At 36.1% G+C, this 25,527-nt stretch overlaps 1 protein-coding gene across 1 annotated transcript; it reads right to left on the reverse strand.

The window, feature by feature from the left end:
* Window positions 1-659: 659 nt before the first annotated feature.
* Window positions 660-23,999, reverse strand: LOC132092346 (sorting nexin-3-like). Its single transcript, XM_059498530.1, has 4 exons — window positions 23,780-23,999; window positions 3,489-3,584; window positions 3,098-3,222; window positions 660-1,456 (listed from the first exon to the last, which is right to left on the reverse strand). The coding sequence occupies exons 1-4, from the start codon at window positions 23,939-23,941 to the stop codon at window positions 1,351-1,353; spliced, it is 489 nt and encodes a 162-aa protein (XP_059354513.1). The 5' UTR covers window positions 23,942-23,999; the 3' UTR covers window positions 660-1,350.
* Window positions 24,000-25,527: the final 1,528 nt, after the last annotated feature.

Here is a 25,527-nt window from a genome sequence, read left to right on the forward strand (position 1 = left end):
TCTATTCTGAGTAACCATTCTTAATACCATTCTCCTTTTCAAAGCCACCTGCCTCAGTCTAAAAAAAATCAATGCATTCCATTTAGACATCTGTTTATCAGTAAATGGAATCACCCCAATTTACAGTTATGTGTGCATTTTAAAACACTTGAATAAAGCATATAGCAAATAACTAAATTAATTTATGCAGTTTTTAATATTGTTTAGTGTAAAATACTGACAAATGGCCATGTTCTGTGGATGAATACATAGTATAATTATTTGCATTGTGTAAGGCTAAAATGAGAAAACATTTATTTTAATATATCCTGCACACAGAATACTAATACTTTTCCTCCAGCTAACACAAGTCATTTCCTCTGAATTAATCAAGTCTTTCTTTCTATGGTTTTCAGTTTTTTTGTTCAGGTGCATGCTATTTATCAAAAAAATAAACGTTACCGAAACTAATGGATTTTCATATATCCAAAAGGTGTTGCCAATATGATTTATATGAATCAGAGATCATAGAAAACCCCATGGTGACTTACTTTATACAAACTCCTGACAGTTGAAGAGAAAAATCTTTTAAAGGCAGACCAAATTGTCTATCTCTTAAAATATATTTTAGTTGAAGCAAACATAGGTGCTTTAGTTTTGCAAACCACATCATTCATGTGTGTATTTGATCCGTTTTATTGGAAAATTCTCATAAACAAAACAATGGCACAGCAGTATACAAATCTTGAAACATGCATTGTAGGCAGCACTTTCTCTTTCTGTGTACCGCCATTACACAGTAAAAACAGGCTTGTCTGTAGCTAAGTGGGACACACGGCACACAATCAACCATCACATATAAAGGAGGTTCCCAATTAAGTGCATCCTGCATGGTGAGCTGCTGTACATGTTCTTCAGCACTAAAAGCAACACAGGTAGGCAGTAACAATAACACAGGAAAGCCAATGTGTGTGATACAGTGCTTGCATAATTGTGATATAGTTATTTGTTCGTTTCGTTTGATCTTATACTAATTGAAGTTAGTGGTGCTCTGAGACAAGACTACCATAAATAACTGTTAACCACATTGATATACACAAGAACGTATTTGATCTGACTTAAAGTGGTAATATTAACATTAGGGATTTATAAATCAGAGCAAAAAGACCGAAACACTCTTTGAGGAGAAATCTTTTGGAGAAGTGAAGTGGCACAATGAGTAATTGTAGAGAACGTTTTCAACCATTTCATAAAAGTTTTGGACATCCTGTGGTTTATGCTAAGATTCTGTTCCAGTTAAGAATGATTCAAACATTTCTTATTGCTTGTGGGCCATGTTTTTGTGTTTGTGCGTGTAGAGTCCAGACCGGTTCAGGCTTGTCTAATTTTGGAAGGGGTGTAGTTTTTATCCATCGACGACTCCTGTAGAAAGATGTGAAGGCAGCGCTCATTTTGGGCCAATGGATGACCAGCCACTCTGGAAAAATCAGACCACAGAATGGATATTAGCCACCATAAAAAATATTATGAAAGTATACACACTGTAAAGAGAGTGCACGAGAGATAGAGAGAGAGAGAAGGCGGAATCAACTTTGACCCCAATCAAGATATAACTCTTAGAAATTATTAGGAGGCTGTGACATTTTGCAGCATTCTTCTTCAGATCATAAATCATCCAGCTTAAATTTCAGAGCGATGATATCGAAATTTAATTACGCATATCTTTAAAAACAGTAGAATGAGCCATCATGCTAATTAAACTCATTATTTTACCATTCAATCTATTCCAGTTTCCACTGGAAGAAAAAGGACCCTCACACCTCTAAAATTACACGATGCTCACAATGTTACAAGTCAAGATGACGGAGGATGATTTTCAGATTTGGGACAAGGAAATGTACAAATCTACTCACACATAGTCTAGATGTATGATGGGAATGCTATTAGTAACAAACAATGACATTTAATTCAGGAATTTTTGATAAAAGAAAAAAATCCCATCTTAATTACCTCCATATCCTTTCTTTCTTCAAACCTAATTTACAGCTGTTCGTCTCGTATTAAAATTCAAACAGGTAGAGCTGGCGCATTTGCACATGAAACAAAGATAATGGCAAAGTCTGCAATCACAGCAAATAATTACAATCGAACTGTAACTTTTATTGTCTCAGTCGGCGGGGGAACAGCACCTTGGATCAAAAATAAGCAGGAGAGCACACAACATCTTGTAGAGAAAAGGTATGCACGCCTGTAATTTCACTCGCAATTATCATAAATTACACATCAAAAATAAAACAAATGTAAAAAGTAAAGCTGGTGCACTTGCGGCCTCTCATCAGTTTCGATCATTCTGTAGGTAATTATGAGAGAAGGAAAAAAGTGTGAGGGAAGACATCAGATGACACAAAGGCTGGCAAGTGTCTGTTTTTCTTTTTTACTGAAGTACCTTAACCTAAAAACTCTTGTATTTCATTATCGTGATAACCGCTTCAGTGTTCTATATAAAAAACAGTTCAGATGTGCCGAGGCTAAAATAAGTTAAAAGCAAGGACACGCAGCAGAGGACAATGTAAATCTTGTCATATCCACACTTGAGAATAAAATCGCAAGGAAAAATTTATTTTTTCACACTGCATCATGGGTACATACGGTTTCCTCCATTAGTTCACCACCTTTTCTGTGTCCCCCATGTTTTGTCATCGAAGTATTTACCAATAACTTTTTTTTATTATTATTAGTAACATCACTAAACCATTTTGTTTCTCAAATGTGCATGCACCTTTGGCCAGTTTTATTTCATGGCTTACACTTTAGTATTTCTAATCACTTAGATAACATTAAAAATGTCTAGCATGAATGGAAATATACTTAGTTACACTTTCACTCCTAAGAATTTGCAGGGGTGCCAATAATTGTAGCACACCATTAAAAAAAGTCATGAGTTTGACAGCCAAGCAATGTATGAACTGATAAAATGTACACCTGGAATCCTGTGCATAATCTGCACAAAATATACTTTATTTGGAAGGGATCCCTGTTAATTGTTACATTTTGGAATTTTGTCCTCATGTGTTTTTGGTTAACATAAATGCATGGTCTGGAGGAACTTGTAACTTACTTGTTGAGGAACTGTTCTAGGCCTTGCCGCCGTTCTTCAATAAAAGAGTCGTCATATATACCATCATCCCCACGGAATGGGAGCTGCCTGAACAGAGCCTTTCCAGGAAGAGGAGGAACTACCACCTATTTGAAATACAAAAACTTCATTCAAGTTACATACATCTAATAATACAATATCAGGTCTCTAACAATCACTTCAAATGTGATTACTTCAACTACAGCATAATTTGATTGAAAAAGCTGTGCTCACAAATGTTTCTAGTTGAAATGGACTCTTACAACAGCACAGAAGGATGATACAATCCCTCACCCTGAACATTTGTGCATCATGTTCCAACCAAATCAACACTATTATTTTATTCATAATCTAGCCTTCACCAATCTTTCACCTTGCTTTCTCTCTCCAGCTCTCCTCTCAACCACTCAAAGTCGCTGTATCTCCTCCGAACACGTGACTCCTTCAGCTTGAAGATGGGGAGGTTTGTCTGGGGAGAACAAGAATGGACAAACAACATCTGAAGCACCACGTCCATCTCAGATTAAGGGAAAATGTTTAAAAAAGACCTACATTTTTAAATAAAAGTAGTTTGAAAAACATGTTAAGACTGATGGTGTAGCTGAACAGCATCATTATTTCAATAACACCAAGTTCACTATTAGTCTAGAGTAAAGCATTAAATAAATAGGTAGAGTCCACAAAAAGGCCCACTGAGAAACTAAAACAGGGTCAATGCAGAAGCAGGTGTTTATGAAATAAAAGAACAGCATGATGACAGCATTCAAAGAGACGCTGAAGAGGCAAAAGGCACCTGAAGTAACAAACACATGGACGGGAATAAAATTTTAGATTAATACTCCTAAACAGGGTGATTTGCTTGACGCAGGGGGGTGTAAACTATCCTTTTTAAGTTTTCTAATCATATCATTTATATCCTCACACTATTCCTGTGATCTCCAGTACCATTTGCATTTTTTATAACTCTGATCTAGGCATTTCTTCAACCCTTGCGGTCATTGAGAGCAGGATAGCTGCAATGCCAAGGAAGTGTTTAGTAGTGACCTCACTGAGGTGCTCGATAATACTTTGTGAATGGCTGGAGCACTGGGTTTACATTCTAAGTAAAAAGGTATATATAATAAGTTAATCCCTATGTCAATTGATCACAGTAACAGTTCATTTAATACACACAGTCATGACAATAACGTCATGGTTTCAGAACTATTATATGGTGCACAATCAAAACAGAGGAAGAGTTTGTTATTGAACAGAATTAGTTCTTAGGCCAAGGGTGAAAGCCCATTTATCTTGAACATTTCTTAAAACACACACATAGAAAATATAAAGACCCATGAATGTTTCTTATTGCACTCTACAACTTCAGTATTGTGTTTACAAAGTATAACAGGGGACAAGATTATTTAAAAAATCATCTCTTCCCCTTATCTGCAAAAGAAAAATGTCATCTTTACATCATCTTCTAATGAAGGTATTATTTTGAAGTCATTCAGGCCAAGGCACAAGACGTCAATGAAAACAAAATCCAATGCTCAAGAGTAGAAAGCCTATGGATGTTGATGACAATTATTAATATTATATATTAACTATATAGTGGCACTTAGTCAAAGGACAAGCTGCAACTGGCCAAAATGTGTTACTTCTGTTGGACTACTAGCAGTTACAATAATAAAATTGCAAACATAATAATTTTATCTGAATAGACTTGCCAAAAACGCTCCCTATCTGGTAGTACCACCAGCCTCTCATACGACTGGTCAGGTCAAAGTTGCCAAACAACACGCAAAGCATAAAAATCCCTTACTTAGAAAGCTATCTCTATACATTAAGAAGAATTTTAGTATTTTAATTCCAAAAAGAAAAGTAATTTATGTAGCACTTAAACATTGTTACATTTCTATTTGGGAAAAAAATGCTGTTCTTTTAAACTTTTCACCAAAGAAAAAAAAAAAATGATCATGGTTTCCATAAAAATATTAAGCAATTCAAAAATTTTCAACATTAAAGGAGCATTGCGTAGGTTCTGAAATTTCTAACCGTTACTGACACCAGTGGCCGTTAGAGGAACTGCAGCCAGTCTCATGCTCGTTCTCAGTGCGCACGCTCTTTTTTTTTTTTTTTTACTTACGAGGAGTGTCTGTCGGTGTCTGAATTGTGCTGGAGGCTGGTCGCTTCTTTCCATCCGCAGAGTCCATTTGAAAACACTATTGCCGCTGCTTACTATAATGGCTGGCGTGCCGTACGGTTGTAAGCCCAAGTAGACGAGAACGCGCATGACGTCACATTTTGTGAATTTTCGCGCCAATTCGGGCCCGACTCCTTCACACACAATTGAGTCTACAGGCTGATAGAGGCAACCGTGGTGGACAGTCGAGGTGTTCTTTTTTTTTACATCATGGTTGGCTCATACATGTACAAATGAAAACTCTATCTTAAAGATTTTTTTTTTAAGTAAAAACCTCCACATAGCTCCTTTAATAACAGTCAGAAACATTTCTTGAACCTCAAATCAAAATATTTGAATGGTTTCTGAAGGATCATGTGGCACTAAAGACTGGAGTAATGACTGCTGAAAATTAAACAGTTTGAATGTAAGTGTCCAAATATAAAATTGTACCATTTCTGAAGAAAATGTGGAAGTTGACTATTCAGAACTCACCACCATGATGACAGGTCTTGTGGTTAGTTGCCAGGGTATTGCTTTGCAGTTGCTAGGGTGTTCTGGGTGCCTGCTTACTGACTGACACGAGCCAAAAAAACACAACTCCTGTCCCTATTTCAATGTGAGCCAATAGGATTTGTTTGTCGGTTTCATCACTTTGTAGCTGAAAATTCTATCTGACCGATTAGGAAAGCAACATTACACAACAAGCAGCATGATTGAAGCAACAATTAATTTCCTAATGCAAACTTAACAGGAATAGTTACACACTGAAGTTTACTACTTAGGGTAAGGAGTTTGATCAAATCTCTCACCTTAAGTATGAGCAACGGTAATAGTGATGCTTGCAAGCACCACTAATTACACTTCAACAAAAATGCTGTGATGGGAGCAGTGTTGTATTTGTGTGTGTGTGTGTGTGTGTGTGTGTGTGTAAAGAGAAGGGAGGGGTATGTCACACTGTACAGCTGCAGATGTAAACTCTGAAGAGTTTGACTGTCCTCCCCTCACTGCTAATGATCTCAATCAAACCTGAGACAAGCAAACAAAACAGCCCAACAAAGGGCCTGATTACCGTGGCAACCAAAGTTAACCACACAGACAAAAGCCCTTACACATCAAACACTCAATGAGCAGATGAAAACAGCCCAATTCATTAAGACAGCAGCCTTGCACTGCGGCTAAGATGGGGCTTTTCAAGAGGTCCATCAATACCTGTGAGCGTACTGGTAAGTGGGGAATGATATGACATGATTAAATCACAGGTAATGAGACTTAGTGTTACACGATCAAATGCTTACAGACTCTCTGATGGCCAGCTATGCTCTCTTGGGTGGTTTTTATGTTAATTCCATAAGCTTGGTGGGATATTTAATGATGTCTTATTTTAAATTCTCTCTAGATGCCAACTAACCTGCTACAAACCAAGCTTTCTTGTCATTAAGCATAACACTGTGACTAAACCAAGAGTGACGTGATTTTAAAGGCACACTCTGCTTTTTTTGAAAATAGGCTAATTTTCCAGTGATATTACGCAGCTCCTTAAAATAGTCCCTAGCTAGTTTGTGTAGTTGCAGCAATAGCAGAGTTGCTGGGGACTATTTTCAGGTGCTGCGTAATATCACTACGCCAGTTGCACCCATGGTACGGAATCAAAGTTACTTGATTACTTTGGAATGAGAGTATAGTTCCTAGCCATATCAGCCTAGAAAATCACAACTTTTGTAAGAGGAGTCAAGTTTTTAATAGGAAAAATATAGAAACTCTTTGGTCATTTATAAAACGAGATGCTAACGGTACAATCAGATTCAATGATCTACGCTAAGCTAAGCTAAAAGTGCTACATCCAGACCCTGAGATTGGCTGAATGGATTAAAAAATTGTAAAAACAACTGTTTAACTCTAGGGGATTTGGAAAATGAGCCTATTTTCAAAAAGGTGGAGTGTTCCTTTAATGTTAAACTGATTTTTTGGCAGTTGCACTGTAAAAAAAAAAAGAAAGAAAAAAATATATATTAAAATAACAGAAAAACTGGACGGTAATTTTCTGAAGTAAAAAAATAAATGGAAATATTCAGGAAGCTGAGGTGCCAGAAAAAGATTTGTGAAATAACAGAAAAGAACCATCTAGTAAAGATACATTACATTTTCAGCAATTAAAATACAGTTTGTTCCTGTAATTTTAATATCAAAATATTAAAAAGTAATATTAAAAAGGCCACAATTGCTGTTCCATCACATTTATTACTTAACATTGAAATATATCATTATCACATTTTTTACAGAATGAACATTAAATATCATATCACAATGTGTCATCATTACAGCAGGATGCATACTGAGTAATTTCACATTTCCAAAAACAGTATTAGTTACTGTAAATTTCATACCATAAACATTTGATCACATATATTACATGTACAATTTAAACATTCTTGAGAATGACAATTTATCAACAACAGAGCATGTGTCAAGGGCCTAAAAGTCCATCTCCTGGTTTAATTATCTATTCAGGTTCAACTTGAACACATAGAAATGTAAAGCATATAACACAGAATTTAAACATAGACATATGACTTTGACGATCAAGTTATCTGGTCACATCACTGAATAATATGGGTGTAAAGGTACATAAACCTGACGGTTTGGTACGTACCTTGGTTTTGATGTCACGGTTCGGTACAGTTTTGGTACAGTTTTTTTTCTTATTAAAAAGTGGTTTATTGAACAAATTGCTCTTTCTTTAAACAAACTCAGTTATAATCAAAATTTCTTAGGGATAAAAATCTACTTTGACGTATGCTCTAACTTTAGTGAGCTCTTTTACATTAGGCCTACTATAAGGCTACAGTTAACAACAGAACCAAAACTAAAATGTAATAACTCTTAATTTTTTTTAAATATAACAAGCAACGCTCAATTAAAAAAAAAAAAAAAAAAAGTATGCAATCATGTAAAATGCATATAATGTAGTTTTTTATTTACTTCTAAATTATAAAAAATCTACTTCTTGTTAAAATATATTCATTTGCACAGTGCCTCTCATAACTCGTTTCATAACAGATTTATTTAAACATTAAATAATTAAGACATCACTAACAGGTAAAGTAAAATATAATGAGTATATAGTCTAATACTTTGCAAAATGCTCTTGTCTTGACTTAATTTACAGTGCACTTATGAGCTGTGGACACTGAAGACTTGCCTGAGGTAAATGAAATGCTACGTCATTTTTTAAAATGCTACATGACATTTTGTTTACAAGTTGTTTTATTGCTGTCTTTCCAAGGTTGAAACACTGACTGAGTGAATACATGAGGCATGAGATGTTCATTCATTTTTATTTCATGTTAAAACTAGAAGTAAAGAGGAAGGGAGGATCGCACTGCCATTTGAACTGGAGCGTTTATATGCGATCTGTCATGCTACATCAAAGAGTGTCAAAAGGACATTTATTGTATGAATTTCCTTTAAAAAAATAATAATGTAATTTTAAAGTATAAGACTTTGTTTCTTAAAGGTACAATTTGTAAGATATTTGAAGTAAAATATCCAAAAACCACTAGGCTAGTGTTATATATTTTGTCCAGCGGTTTACTAACAATATCTCTAATGTTTTCAATCACTTGTAAATCATGAGAAAATTCCCATTCTAAACAGTGACACGGGGCAGTGCAGTCACCTGTCAATGACGTTAGTTACCCTTTGTTACCGCCTTTACTGACGTAGAAACCACATGACAACAGTGTCGTGGACAAACGCGGAAGTAGCTTCGCAACAAACTTCAAATAGAAAGAGATGCCGATCTCGCTCGTGTTTTACTCGACAGGTGAGTTGTTTTGATTCGTATCTTTACAGAAAACGTATGCTATTATAACGATCAACAAGATTAGTATAATGGGGCATACATGCCAGGGTAATCACGCCTCTAGACCCGCGCGAGGATGCGTCTGATCCATAGTCTGATCGCGTCTTTACATTGACTTTGTATGTAATCTACTAGGGCAAATCGTTGAACTCACGTTAAATCCATGATTTATCTTTCCATCTGATGGCCGTCAGCGGTTGGGTAGAAGACAACAAATCCCATCGTTCCACGCTCCTCCTTAGCGTCATCAAACCACGCGACTGTTACTGTTTTGGTGGTGCGCCCTCTAGTGGCAGGTCCTAAAACCTGTACCTTTAACATGAGTAACAATATATAAAACTTTACTTTTCCAATTAAGTTCCACTCATGCAGTGGTTAAAACAATGTATTTGTTTTACTGAAAGGCCCAAAAATATTTTGTACGAATACGTGTAGCGTTACACCCCTACTGAATACACATTACACTGAATAATTAAGGCATTCGCATGATTATGTATCTTCAATGGCAACAAATTCCTAGGGAATCCAAATAAAAAAAATAAAGTTCAAAGTTAAATGCACAAACAATTTATCTGATTTGATCTTACTTTTTAGTTGACCTCATTTAAATATATTCAGTCAAGGCCCACTATAAAGTTTTAATTACCACAGCTATGGTGACTATATGATATTTATTTTACCGAACAATAAAAACATTGACAACTAATCTGACATAAAAAGGTCAAGCACTTAAAGCAGCAGATTATTTAACTGCAGCAACCACTTAAATAAACAGAATGTTATCATTCCTTTTCCGTGGATGCTAATATATTTATTTTTTTATAATATATTTATTATTTATTGTTCTTGGAGTTAAATAGTGGGGCTTCAGGACAGGTTAGAGAAGGTCTGTGTTAATGTATAGGAATACACTTACCCCTAAAAATCAAAAACCTCCAATTCTAAAAATGTACAAAAACCAAAATGACCAACTTCTGATCATTTGAACATCTGAGATATCTGACACTTGTATGGTCTTTTCATATAATGTAATGTCTGAAAAGTAACTTACATAGCCATTTCCTTCCAGATTTATTCACATATTCTGCACATATTCTGCATTGGTACCTGAAAGATAAAATTAAAACAGTTTGCCATAAAAAAACAAGATGTAAACAACATTTAATTAGTTTTTATTACTTATAAGTACCATAAATACTTCAAATGTACACAAGTGAAGCAAGGGTGATCAAATTACAAATATGTTCACATAACTGGCTTACACGTGTTCTATTCTTGGAGGATTTCTGACGAAACCAGCATGCAATTCAACTTTATTATTATTATTATAATGATCAATGTACCTATTAAGGCATATTACTTAAAGTTATACTTATATTACTTTTGTTAAAGGCTACAGATGGCATTCGGTTGGTACTGGTTTGAGAGTAACCACCTCCATCTTACTACATTTGTTGAATTGAATCAGTTTTGTTTTGTTCTCATCCCCATCCACCTCATTATATGAATGAAAGAAAGGACAGTTGGTATTTTAGGGTCTCTTAACTAGTTGCTTATTAGCATGAATATTACTAGAATATTAGCCATTTATTAGTACTAATTAGGCACATATTAATGACCTAATTCTACATCCCTAATCCTACACAAAACCTAACCTTAACAACTACCTTACTAACTGTTAATAAGCAGCTAACTAAAAAATTTTTTTTGGGGAAAAGCCGTAGTTAATAGTGAATAAGTGAACCCTATTCTAAAAGTATTACCATGGTGCAGTAGCTTATTCGACAAAATGCAACAGCAAACAAAATAGGGAGCATGACTTGACTAGTGTCAAGCAACAAACATAACTACACCACCTTTAACTAAAACAAGACCTCAAATTTAAAAATCATTATCAAATTTTAAATGATTAACAGTCCACATCAAAGTTTAAAAACACACATTTAAGATCAAGTGTAATAATTGCTGCGTCTCATTTCGAAGGTTACGCAATTCTTTGTGTCACCATAAACAACAGTACTTTGCTATAGCCAGGCGAAAAATTTTCAATTTGGTTAACCCTCTGGACAGAGGCGTCGTGCCCATTCAAAGTGAGGGGGCAAGTGCCCCCTCAGATTTCTGAGCCAAGTGGATTTTAAATGCAGCTTCCAAACGAAAAAAAAAAAATTGCAGAATAATATTTTTTATATATTTGATACAATCACAGCGGTGTGATTAGATCGTTCAGTGCACAGCATCAGCTGCTAAATTCAAATCTGCGTTCGTACAACGCTTCATGATAACCAATCAGAAACTATTCTGTTGCGCTTATGGATGCAATGGCCAATGAGAGACGTCCAGAAGAGTCATCACTGAAACGCGGTGTTTTGTTCACTTGCTCGCTGACTGAATTATTTTAGCGAATTCTCTCATCAGAAACAACAAAAAGTGCAGATGTGCATACGAATGTAAGATATTCGTTTCATAATGTAAAGTGCTTCAGTGATTTTAATGGGAGTTTTTGAGAGTGCCTGAACTCTGGCTAGACTGAATGAAAATGTTTTTTGATAATGTAAATGTTCTTTACTCTCTGTAAAATGAAAGTGTTAAAATAAGTATCTTACAATATTGTTATTAAAATTTACATTAAATGCAAATTCAGTCGTATTAAAAATATTTTATGGCATGATATGGCACTTAAGTAAAAAGTTAGGTTTTTATGTGTAGTTAATAGATTACACTAAATTTCCATATATTGATCAAATAATCTATAAAGGTGCAAAACGCGTTTACCTACACATATTTGAGAAACGAGATATTTCCTGATCTATTAAGCATGTTTGGAATTGTTTTGAATAAAAAGGAAAAAAAATAATAAAAAAAATAAGCCTATATCAGTTATACAGTGCTTTCGTAGAATGACTTATACTCCCCCCCCCCCCCCCCCCCAAATGTGCCCCCTCAAAAATCATGAATGCATGATGCCCCTGCCTCTGGAATTGTACAGTTAGGGGTCTCTTTCATATTGTTAGCTACAGAAACTGAACGGAGGCAATAATCTTATAATAATTTTATAATAAATTGATTTCTACAATTAGTTTTATGAAATTTATGTTCAAAATTTTAATCTTCATTTAACTAGCGTGAGTGTGCAACAACACTATAAATGTGTAGGCCGTCTCGTTTAATTCTGGTTTGAGGACACTCCGTATACATATCCTTTAGAAGATTTGACCTACAGAGGATGCAACCTTCGAGATGAGACGGCTAATGACTAAACAATGACGCTTAAAACAAAGTTCTAAATGCTAGAAGCAATTGTTCAGAAAATATGCATTTTACCTGCTTATTTTTGATCCACAAACAACAGTTGCTGACAGACGAGTGATTCCCACCACGCTGCTGCTCCACTGTGGGGAGCGGTATCCTTATGCTCGGCGTGATTTACTCAGTCATCATCAGTCAAAGCGGCATTATGTCACGAACGTGTGGACTCAGAGGAAGAACGCGAGGGTTTAGGGTGCGACTTGGGACAGAGAAATGGGCGTGGCAAAATGTGGTGTGGTGAAAGGTGAATGCTTTAACAAAAATTAACCCCTAACACTAACCAATCAGAAGTAGCCCAGACACAGTGAAACCTCAATGTCCTGCTACACATAAATGTATTATAGAGGTGCATTTTTGGTTAAAAAGGATATACATTTTTTAAGGTTTTTTTTTTTTTTTTTTTTTTAAGAAAATGAATTATTTCACTAGATAAGACCCCTATTCCTCGGTTGGGATCATGTAAAGCCAATTAAAGCTGCAATTTGGACCTTTAACCCAATGACCACCATTGAAGTCCATTATATGGAGAAAAAACCTCAAAAACCTTAATTTCTTTGTGACAAAAGACAAAAAAGACATGAAAATCTTGGATGACACGGAGGTGAGTAAATTATCAGGAAACTGTATTTGAGAAGTGAACTAATCCTTTAAACATTTAAATATGTTCTGATCTAGATGTTTGTAACATCGCATAGCATTTTCACATTCAGAGTTAATAGGAAAAACCCTTTGTGGCTGGATAACAACAATACATTTTACACACATAATGCGATGACCAAAGACACAGTGATACATTTTAAGCCAATAAGTTCTTTTTTTAAGAAATTAAATGTTTTTAAAAGATCAGCATGGATGCATTAAATTGATCAAAAGTGACAGTAAAGACATTTAAAATGTTACAAAAGATTCAGAGTAAAAAATGATACATGTCAACATGTTTTCCATTACTTCAACTTAATCAAAACAGTTGAACCAGTTTCAACTTTATGAAGTTATAAAAGAGATTTTACTTGATGTTAAGTCATTTTAATAAAATTTAAGTTGATAATGACTTACTGACTTAATTTAAGGTAGCAACTTATTTTTAGTGTTTCTATTTCAAATGCTGTTCTTTTTAACTTTGAATTCATCAAATAATCCTGAAAGAAGATTTTGTTTCCACAAAAATATAATAAGCCGTTTTCGACATTGATAATAATAAACAAGGCTGTAAGTCAATAAGGCGGTTTAAAATAAATGAAAAAAATAAATAAAGAGGACTATATTGTCATGACATATTCTTCTTGGCTCAGTTTGGATTGCAAAATGGACTAAAATTAGATAATAAAAAGTAGCATGTGTGGAAATTGCCCTTTCACTGGTCAGAATTATGTCTATTAACCAGAGGAAAAGGCTTCAAGATTCAACAAGTATGATCAATGTTATAAGCACATTCATCTCGTACAAACAAATTAGATAAAAAAATACCTTAAAAGTGTCAAAAACACAAACAAAACAACCCAGAAAGAATGGGACAGAGTGACTGGGTAAGACAAAGTCGGAGAGAGACAGAGAAATACAGACCAAGTCCGTTTTATGCACAACACCCCAAAATAGCCAATTGTGTGAAAGCTGCACTAAAAGCGTTCTTTCTTTTAGTCACTCTTCTGCACTGTTAAAAGCTTCCACATGGCTTATGCCGATATGAGGAGATGGCAGAATCCAGGTCTCTCTCCTCTTTTTCAGATGCATGCGTGTGCTGGGGACAATGATGTATCCTCATTAGGAGGAGAGCGAGGGCAGTGAAAAAACAGCCGAGGGGTCACCTCACCCTGCGAAGGGCTCTGCAGTGGCTATGCATTAGCTTTTAGCGAGTCGGATCAAGTCAAGTTTAAGAGCGAGCATTTCATCTCTCCGCTCTGCTCTCTCTTTTTCAAAATAAAAGTAGCAAAAATGGAAGCACAATACAATCTCATTGCATCATAGCTCCAAAGAGAAGAGGACAGAGGGACAATAAGAGCACTCACGCCCCACCATCATCCCCCTCTGTGTTTAACACACAAGTTGCTCTCTCTCTCTCTCTCTCTCTCACACACACACACACCCGCCCGACACCATCACTCTAGCAAAAAGCTGCCCCCTGTCTTTGTTCCCATAGCATCAACTCCCACTTTTGATACTGTCATCTCAAGTAGGATATGGTAGCCTTGATACAATATGCTGCCCATTACCATTAAAATAGTTGTCGGGGAGGATGCTGCAGACTTTGGATTACACTTGACTGGGACTGACAACCAGGCAAGCAAGCAAGCCATTTTTAGTAATTGCAGAAAGGGAGAGCGAATGAGAGAGAGGGCTTTTTGGAAATTGGAAAAGAGAATGAAAGGGGGATGACAAGGAGGAGGAGGTGAAGAGAGGAGAAAGAGAGTGAAAGATGGGTAGGGAAAGAGAGTGTTGTATACAAAAACGCAGAAGGGGGGCTGAGGATTCTCTTGTCTGTAAACAACATCAGTGGTCTCATGTCACGCAACTTTAGCACTGTAAACAAGGTGGCCACAAACAAAGAATTAAAGCCATGGTGAGACGGTCACAATATGGATCGGATATGAAGTTATATGAAATGAAGCCAACAAACAGAACTTCTACGACAGAAAGTCATTACCAAAGAGACCATGCTTATGATGTGCTGTCATGTGAATATGAGCTCAAACTGCCTGTGACAAACCCAATAAAACTGACATATTCCAGGAACAAGTGAATATATCACAGTTCCAAATTTGCATAAACCATAAAGTGAAAGATTAGAGGCAATGAAGTCAACGTTCAGCTGTTTAAAGTACTAAAGGGACTTTTTTTTTTTCAAATTATGACACAAAGCAACTGTTCTCTATTTGAGCTTCCTATCTCATAAGCAAAAAGAAGTATGACAAACTCAAATATCAGGCAGAAACAGAAAAGTTAGACTACCTTTCAAAGGTTTGGGGTCTGTAAGATTTTTTTTGTGTTTTTGAAAGAAGTGTCTTTTGCTCACCAAGGCTGCATTTATTTGATCAAAAATGCAATAGAACAGTATTATTGTCGAATATTATTACAATTTAAAATAACTCTTCTATCTTAATATATTTTAAAACAATTTATTTCTGTGATGTGAAAGCTGAATTTTAAATTACCTGAGTAAGTTGCTGGTTTGATTTTAACATGCTGATTTGGTGATCAGAACCATTTTGTATTATCATTAATGTTAAAACAGCTGTGCTGCTTTATATTTTTGTGAAAACAGTGCTTTATTTTAGAATTGATGAACAGAAAGTTCAAAAGACCTTGAATGAATGAATGAATGAATGAATGAATGAACAAAAGTCTTTATTAATCAACTAAATGTATCCTTTGAACAGAACTATATACCTGCTTTGTGTTACTGCATTAAAATCTCCTGAACAATTCTTCCCAAAATTAAAATTGTCATAAATTACTCACCCTAATGTCATTTCAATCCTTATTGACTTTCTCTCTTTAACACAAAAGGACAGATTCTGAAGAACTGTACTGGTTGCACTTTCCAACTACAAGAATGGGAATCGAGGCTTTAAAGAGGATGCAAAACAATAAAAGGATCATAAAAGTTGTACGTGCAACTTGTGTGGTACATTTTTATATCTTCTGAGTCATATGACAGTCTTATAGGAACACACAAAATTTAGGTTTGATTGAGTCAGTCAGTTCACAAACAAATCATTCAGTTTTGGTTTTGTGAACCGAATCGATTGTCTGATGACAAAGATTGTACTCACACAACAAGATGTGTCCATAAATCGGATACTGCTCAAATGAATGCTACTGATTCATTATGTTGGAAATATTCACTTTTTATATTATGCCAGTTTGATATTCAGATTGGAATGACATGAGGGTAAATAAATTCTACCTTTAAATTTAAATTACAGATAAAAAAAAATAATCCAACAGAGCTTTTTTAAAAATCCATCACTATCTGAACTGAGGAAGAGATATGCCCGCCCTGAGATGAGACCAGAGAAGCAGGTGACGGGGGATGGGCATGTTTGTGCAATCCAGTGGGGGGTGGGTTTGGCAGGGGGTTAAGACGAGGTCTGCACCCCCACAGTCATTCACACGTTCCACTTTAAAAGAAGGGATTAAGAAGCTTCTCGCTCCCTCTCCAAGACACACAGACACAAATATGGCTTGGCTTCTTTCTCTCACTAACCATGCCAGGATCATCTATGGGATGTGGGATATGACGATGGAAAGGATAATGGTTGGCCACCGAGCGAAAGAGAGAAAGCGTGCATGGATGGTGCGAAAGAGCGTTAAAGAAATATGGTGCCCTTGGCACGCAAAAGCATGTAATCAACACAGGCAGTGTTACTATGACAAATACAAACAGAATCTCTTTATCTCCTCTCATTGTTGCGATTGGGCTACTTCAGTAGCAAATCAAAAGTTGACAGCTCCTCTCTTTCTCGCGGTCTTGAGGGCTAGAGCGAGAGAGCGATAGCGTGAGAGGGATGTGTGGGGTGTTCCCTTATGCAAAGCAGGGTCTCCGTCGACTCAGAGACACACAATAATACTGATTACACGCATATGCTAATTATTATATGCTAATCAAGTACAGTAGCTTTAGATTTGGGCTAATGGCAGGCGGTGGCTCACTCTGTAGGTAGGAGAAAGCTAAAAATACTATAGGAAAGCAGGGAAGACAGTGGCCTATTAGCAGACACAACAGCACTTGTCACAACTCATCAGTTGTGTTAAATCACTGCTTAGGACTGCAAGGGGTTCTGACAATGTCTTATCTTCGCCCCCGCCTCCTTTCGACGAGCACCTTAAATTTAAAAGTATCACATTTCAAAGGAGAATTTAGGCTATTAAGGGAAGAAAAAAAATTAGTTACCAGTAGATGGGAAGAGTTTCAACAACAACACCTGAGTCCGATGAATATTACATCTTTCATCATAACTTCTGAAAGTATAAAGCCTTTGAGTATTGTTACAAATGTCAAGAAATAAATAAAGTAGAACAGATAATAGAACACAATTGTAGACCAACAAACAATTGAGAAATGCGAAAATTTGTTTCCACTACTTTCAGGTAATGTTGCAATGTTAAGCTGCAGGGACAGCGAGTGCACAATAGTCTAGAGCTGAAACAACGAATCGATTTAATCGATTAAAATCGATTATTAAAATAGTTGTCAACTAATTTAGTCATCGATTCGTTGCTAAATAACTTTTATTTGCCGTAAGCGGCTCATTTCGTGCATATTTCAAATCTGCGGTGACCAAAGTGTGGCAGTAATGAGCCACCGGAGGTTTTACTCAGCCAGTACAGCAGGAGAAGTAGCGAATAGCCAATAGCTGGCCTCGTTTTATGTCACGTGCTTCCCGAACAGCGTCTCTGCAGCATTCAAGCGTGATGTGGGAGTACTTTACTTTGAGCCTTTAAAAAAAGAAGAGTAACCTGTAAACTCTGCACTACTGAACTGTTTAAGGGGACGTTCACATATCGCGACTTTTGCGCGCTCAAGTTCGTTATTTCCAACACCGCACCGCATCGAGTTAAAAACATTTCAACTTTTCAGAATGCCAATCAGCTTCATCCTTTCCCGTAACAACGTTAAAAGCTCAGTCAAGATGAAAGGAACAGCTGATCATAGTTGTATATGGATTTCCATTTTGAAATAAATTTAGTAGCAGAGCTACTGCAAGCGATTTTTTGAGCTGCAAATCCATTTATCCTTTGCTGAAATTTCCGCGTCTTCAAGGAGAGAGCACGTCATGGTTGCTTAGCAAAGGCAGACGCCTCAGGGGCGCTTCTGCCCGAGCGCTTTGGAAAGAAGGAGAAAGCGGTGCGCCTAGCGTTTTCCATGCGTTTTTAGGCGCGATTTGAGAACGGCCCCTAAGACTTTCATTTGTGCAGATTCTCCAGTACAATGTTGTTTGCAAATGTTTAGTCGTAAAAGCTGATAACATTGCTTTTTAACAGTTAACATTTTAAGCTTTACAAACCTGTTCTGTGATCAGTTTGTCGTTTACCAGTTCAAAATTCAGTCGTGCAGCCTAATTATGACTGAATGAGAGAGGTAAATGTTTAAAGATATTTGAAATGTACTTTTTTTTCCTAAGTATTCACTGCTTTTTTTCACACAGCAGGTTTTTTGTGTGTCCAATTTTTTTTCTGGACAACCTTCTGATGGATTTTACTTTAAATTGTGAGTTCCATTCAGGTTTCATGCCATTGGCACTTTTTTTCGAAGGATTGTTTACAATTTCACAGCAAAAGCTATAAAGCTGTTTCCCAGTAAATAATAAAATACAATGCACTGCAATTTTATTCTGTTTTATCCTTATTCTTCGTGAAAATATGTTCTGAAAGATTCCTTAATAAGCTTTGTTCGGGATGTTAAACTACTTTAGGAGCTCTAAGGACTGCCATGGTGAAAACATTATTTGAAATCTACTTGTGAAATTTGCTAGAGTATGGGTCAGTGTTCTGATTGCAGAAGAGCTCGACAAAGGATTACTAACACAATAAAACAACTCTATTTTTGATGAGGATATGACAGTGCAAAATGGTTAAAATCTCTTAAAAATGTATGCTGAAGAATAAATAACATTTATTAATAATTTACTTGGGGAAAAAATTGAAAAAACTAAAATATATGTACATAAACCGATTAATCGATTAATCGTAAAAATAATCGACAGATTAATCGATTATCAAAATAATCGTTAGTTGCAGCCCTACAATAGTCAGAGCAATCTTTTGTTTTCCAACCTTAATCTTTAACCACTAGGATGACTTCTAACTTCGCTACACACCCACACCTAAGTCAAATGTATCCTTGCTAAAGAGACATTTCACACACAGCAACAAAGTTATTTCTGGTGATTTCTGCAATTTGAGCAACTTCGACCATTAGCAATACAGTTCAAACTTGAGTTTAACTTCATGAAAATAAGCAGTAATGCATTGTGTGACTACCAGTGGAAGTACAGACAGTTAACCGGCACCTGATACATAAACGCCCTCTTAGAAAACAACAGTATGTCTGGACCAATATGAGTCCCAAAAATACTGAGGACAACTGAGAGCTGTTAAATTTTATGCTTAGTTCTAGGAATCTTCTAAAAACTATAAGGAAGACAGGGGTTTCCTGGCTCAAAATCAGGTGGAGGTGGTACCATCCTGATCATGCAACATCAACATTCTTTTGCATAGACTTGAATACTTTGTTGGCATCAGTGGAAGTGCATTAGCATGGTTTAAATCGTACTTATATGACATCAGTTCGTAGCAGTGAATGAAGATGTATCCTATCGATCACAAGTGCAGTATGGAGTACCTCAAGGCTCAGTACTAGGGCCGCTACTCTTCACGCTTTATATGTTACCCTTGGGAGATATCATCAGGAAAAAATGGTATTAGCTTTCACTGTTATGCTGATGATACTCAGCTCTATATTTCTTTGCAGCCCGGTGAAACACACCAATTTGAAAAACTAATGGATTGCATATTCGATATAAAAAACTGGATGACGAGTAATTTCTTACTGCTAAATTCTGAAAAAACAGAGGTGTTAATTATAGGACCTAAAAACTCTGCTTGTAATAACCTAGAACACTGTCTAAGACTTGATGGTTGCTCTGTCAATTCTTCGTCATCAGTTAGGAACCTAGGTGTGCTACTTGATCGCAATCTTTCCTTAGAAAGCCACGTTTCTAGCATTTGTAAAACTGCATTTTTCCATCTCAAAAATATATCTAAATTACGGCCTATGCTCTCAATGTCAAATGCAGAAATGTTAATCCATGCATTTATGACCTCAAGGTTAGATTATTGTAATGCTTTATTGGGTGGTTGTTCTGCACGCTTAGTAAACAAACTACAGCTAGTCCAAAATGCAGCAGCAAGAGTTCTTACTAGAACCAGGAAGTATGACCATATTAGCCCGGTCCTGTCAACACTGCACTGGCTCCCTATCAAGCATCGCATAGATTTTAAAATATTGCTTATTACTTATAAAGTCCTGAATGGTTTAGCACCTCAGTATTTGAATGAGCTCCTTTTACATTATAATCCTCTACGTCCGCTATGTTCTCAAAACTCAGGCAATTTGATAATACCTAGAATATCAAAATCAACTGCAGGCGGCAGATCCTTTTCCTATTTGGCGCCCAAACTCTGGAATAACCTACCTAACATTGTTCGGGAGGCAGACACACTCTTGCAGTTTAAATCTAGATTAAAGACCCATCTCTTTAACCTGGCATACACATAACATACTAATATGCTTTTATTATCCAAATCCGTTAAAGGATTTTTAGGCTGCATTAATTAGGTAAACCGGAACCGGAAACACTTCCCATAACAACCTATGTACTTGCTAAATCATTAGAAGAATGGCATCTACGCTAATATTTGTCTGTTTCTCTCTTGTTCCGAGGTCACCGTGGCCACCAGATCCAGTCTGTGTCCAGATCAGAGGGTCACTGCAGTCACCCGGATCCAGTACGTATCCAGACCAGATGCTGGATCAGCACCTAGAAAGGACCTCTACATCCCTGAAAGACAGCGGAGACCAGGACAACTAGAGCCCCAGATACAGATCCCCTGTAAAGACCTTGTCTCAGAGGAGCACCAGGACAAGACCACAGGAAACAGATGATTCTTCTGCACAATCTGACTTTGCTGCAGCCTGGAATTGAACTACTGGTTTCGTCTGGTCAGAGGAGAACTGGCCCCCCAACTGAGCCTGGTTTCTCCCAAGGTTTTTTTCTCCATTCTGTCACCGATGGAGTTTCGGTTCCTTGCCGCTGTCGCCTCTGGCTTGCTTAGTTGGGGACACTTCATCTACAGCGATATCGTTGACTTGATTGCAAATAAATGCACAGACACTATTTAACTGAACAGAGATGACATAACTGAATCCAATGATGAACTGCCTTTAACTATCATTTTTGCATTATTGACACTGTTTTCCTAATGAATGTTGTTCAGTTGCTTTGACGCAATGTATTTTGTTTAAAGCGCTATATAAATAAAGGTGACATTGACATTGACATCATGCACACATTGTACCCACCCTTTAACTGGCAGAAGCAAACACTTCTTACACGCAACACAAACCAAACCTGTTGAACATTATATTAAATACAACATAACAGCTAAAAGGGGCCCTTATACAGTGTAGGTAAACATAACATCAGGTCGTTAAACATTGCATTAAATTGAAAACCTTGATCCACTCCTGGTCCTTAAGAGTCTCCTGGTACACACCGCTTTGATCCAATATACATTTATCCACTTATTAAAAATTGGATTTCTAGAAAACAAAACATTTTCTTACAACATCAAGTAAATTATTTGATAGAATACATCATGAAATTTAAGCACAGAAGGGTAACAGGTGTATCTGAGCTAACATTAGCATCAAGTTACATAAGACTATTTATAAGATTAATACAACGATTTCAGACAAATCTCCCTTCAAACCACCATTGAGTGTTTGCAATAACTTTTTTGCATTTGTGTCATATAATGTTGTTGAGATAAGTTTTTTGTAGCCTTTTATATTTAGCTAAATAAATAAATATAAATAAAAAATACATAACACTTTTCCCTTTAAAAAACCCTTTCTTAGCTTTCTAATCTTTTTATGTTCTGTTTTCTTTTCATTTCATCTCTATACAGGGAAAACCCTGAAAGGAATTACACTACTTGCACCAACTGACCCACTGCTTTTCAGGGGCAGATACTGAATGCCCCTGGAAACAAAATGATGACATGAGTCAGCTTGCTTTCTGATTTGGCCTGCTTGATGATTTTGATGTAAATGATTTTCTCATGCATTTGAAGTAATTTAAAACAGAAAGCACAAGCAATCTGAAGTAATGCAAAACAGAAAGCAAAGTATAGTGTTGAAACACTAAATATAATGCTAGAAGCTTGTAAGTAGCATTGTACAATGTTTACAAAGATCTTATTGATTCACATTATATGCTATCAGAATTCATCTTACTTTTTAGGCATATTAATATCAGCAACTGCCCCAAATTGTATCATTGCTCTGTCTGGGCATCATTTGCTTTTGGATGAACATTTGCAATTTTAGCTGTCTCTGGATACCTAGAATTCAAATTACATGTACCATAACTTCACCTTTTTACCATAACAGTCTGGGAATTTAGGAGGTTGATTCAATGCATAACCGTGCATGCACAGACACACACATACACAAAGCAGACGGAAGCCACATGTGTCTTTGTCTCACTGTTCTAAACTTCCTCTAGCATTCAGAATAATTTGGCCAACAAACCAAAGGGTATGCATTTTATCAGCACACATATGGGCAAGCTGACTCTGGTCTTAGGAATGGTTTGTGTAAGTGTGGAAAATATATGCCATAATCTACACAGTGGCTTCAGAAGAATTTGATCATAAGACAACTTAAAGAAACAGGCATAAAACCAATTCCTGATTGAATAAGGCATATGTGAGAACAAAAAAAATTGTAAATAAATAAAGCATTTTAACTAGCAAACTGAAAGGTCTCACTTGATAAAGAACATGTGCACAGTACTTCAGCGTTAACCAGGTTTATCATTATTGTTATAAGCACCATTATCTTGGACTTATACAAAGACTATATACTTGAGATCTTACTGGAAATTCCTTGAAACTTGTCTTAAAAGTCTTTCATGCCAACTTAACTACGTACGGTACTCGACTACACAACATAGTTGTTTATAGTTGTTATGTTCAGGCATAAGAAAATATTTAGGTCAGTGTCAAGTGGAAAAATTAAACGGATAGTTCACCAAAACCTGAATAATCTGTCTTCACCCTCATTTTGATCCAAACATGTATTCATTCCTATTAGTGAACTCAAAAGAAAGGAGATGTTAAGTAGAATGTTAACAACTGCCAGTTTCAGCCACCTTTCAATGAACCTGATTCCATTCAATAAAAGTGAACTGTTCACATCTCCTTTTGTTTTCCAGTCAAGAAAGAAAGTTATATGGGTTTGATAAACACGAAGATGTCCTCAATGCTTTGTTAAATCAAAATCAAAACCAAGCTGAACAATTACACTGTCATGGAAATATTTAGCAAGCCATCAAGTTTTATAAAGTTATACCTGGACGCGCAAGTCAACAGAAGTCATGGAATTATTAACTAACGCGAGCCATACTACACTATGGTCTATCACAATATAGATCACTCCTTATAATCGCATTAAGATAATATTCAAGCATCAGTCTGATCTGATCAGATCAGATCAGATCAGTGTGGCAGAGATCAGGAGATCAGGCCAGCATTGGCTGCTCACCTTCAGTCTGATCTCATATGTCGTGAACCTGTTCCGACCGACGCCAACCGTCTCGGGGCTGGCAACATCAATCTCTAGAAAGTTACTCGGTGGCCCATACGCATCGTTCAGGTTTTGTGGTTTAGTATACAGCCTTCTCGTATCTGCTATGGCCTCAGCCATGGCTTTCTGTTAGGTCTTAGCAAACAAGCGATTACACTTCCGATCAGCTGAGGAACAGCTGACATGTGACATACCGACACGGTCACGTGGTACTATCCCTGTACTTTGATTGGATGGAAGCTGTCATAGCAAGTAGATTGTACTTATTGGTGTAGGGCAGGCTACATTTTTGAAGTCAAAAATGTTATGTTACATGACTATTTATAACCGTCCAAGAGTAATGCTTAGCGTTTATACGGTCACGTGCCAAAATACTCGGTGACTGGATAAATGTTAGCAAAGCAAGTACAATGCAGTTTTTGGAGAAAATCTGTCATGTTCAACTTTTGTACAGTGATACAAAATATAATATATAGAAACCTAAATTTTCTGCAAAGCTGCGTTGCAATGAAAAGCGCTATACAAATAAACTTGAATTGAACTGAATATTTGTCATTCATTCAGGTTCACGTGACAGCATTCTAAGTGCAGTCAAAGCAACAACAGTGCAGTTTTTATGTTAATCTGTAATGTTAAAAATATGCTATAAATTCTCAATTACGATTTATAACAGCCTGCAGTATAATATCTTGCATTTATTCATGAATGAGATATGATTTAGGTTTTGCCTCAGTTTATATTTATAAAGACACATTTCTTATGTAATAACGTGTTTGCTACATTATAGATTTCTCATATAATGTAACTCACATAAACCTGAAAGAGCACCATGCAGAAGCAGAGTATCTGATCTACATAAAGGGATATAAAGCTGTCAGAGAGAAAGAGAGACAGAGAGTTTATTATTATATTTATTTAAAAAACGAATAACCAGTCTGTCAAACTTTTTATTGTGCTGTATTATTTTACATATAAGAGCATATTTCTTGAATCTTTCCACAAATTTAAATCTTTTAAGTTTAAATATCTCCTTTTGAACAATCTTTTTTTTAATTTGAAGGTGTTGGTCAGTATGGCTTTTTTGATTATGCATTCATTACTATTTCATTATCATCCATATTTTGACCATATTTTATTTCAAGATATGGCCACTTGTATGTTTTGCCTAAAATGTATAGTTCACCCCAAAATTTAAATGGTCATCTTTTACTCATGCTAACATTATTCTCTTGCCATATACCTTTGTTCGTTTTTTAGTTCTGTTGTTCTGCATTCAATAAATAAAACATATTCACAAAGTCTTAATGTGAATTAGTAATGTATTATTATCAAGTATTATGTGATGTAAGCACTGTAAAAATACTTTACTAAATAGATGTCTAATAAATGTTTATTTTTTGCAGGACATACTACATCAGCACCTTGGGCTGTTCGGACTCATCAGCCACTTTGACAGACTTGTCCGCTCTGGTTCATTCATTCATTCATTAGACTTTATTGTCCACCTTAGTGGAAATTTGTCTTCGACTTCTCCAACAGAAATACATCAATGACACCACATTTAAACTTACATCAAAATACACACAGTTAAGAGTACAATACTACCACCATCAACATACAACAACAGAAAATGGAAAGCAGCGCAGCTGATTAAAATAAGATAGGTTTCGATCTACAATAAACACATTTTTAAAACAATTTCAGTT

This window comes from Carassius carassius, chromosome 18 (assembly GCF_963082965.1).
Source record: "Carassius carassius chromosome 18, fCarCar2.1, whole genome shotgun sequence".
In the NCBI taxonomy this organism is placed as follows: domain Eukaryota; kingdom Metazoa; phylum Chordata; class Actinopteri; order Cypriniformes; family Cyprinidae; genus Carassius; species Carassius carassius.

Bases quoted from the DNA above. Each gene is read 5' to 3' on its own strand.
- LOC132092346 (XM_059498530.1), bottom strand. From the start codon at position 23,941: ATGGCTGAGGCCATAGCAGATACGAGAAGGCTGTATACTAAACCACAA. The intron at 3,223-3,488 runs GTGAAAGATTGG...TATTTCAAATAG, and splicing joins AGCTGGAGAGAGAAAGCAAG to GTGGTAGTTCCTCCTCTTCC. The intron at 1,457-3,097 runs GTAAGTTACAAG...TGATTTTTCCAG, and splicing joins CTAGAACAGTTCCTCAACAA to AGTGGCTGGTCATCCATTGG.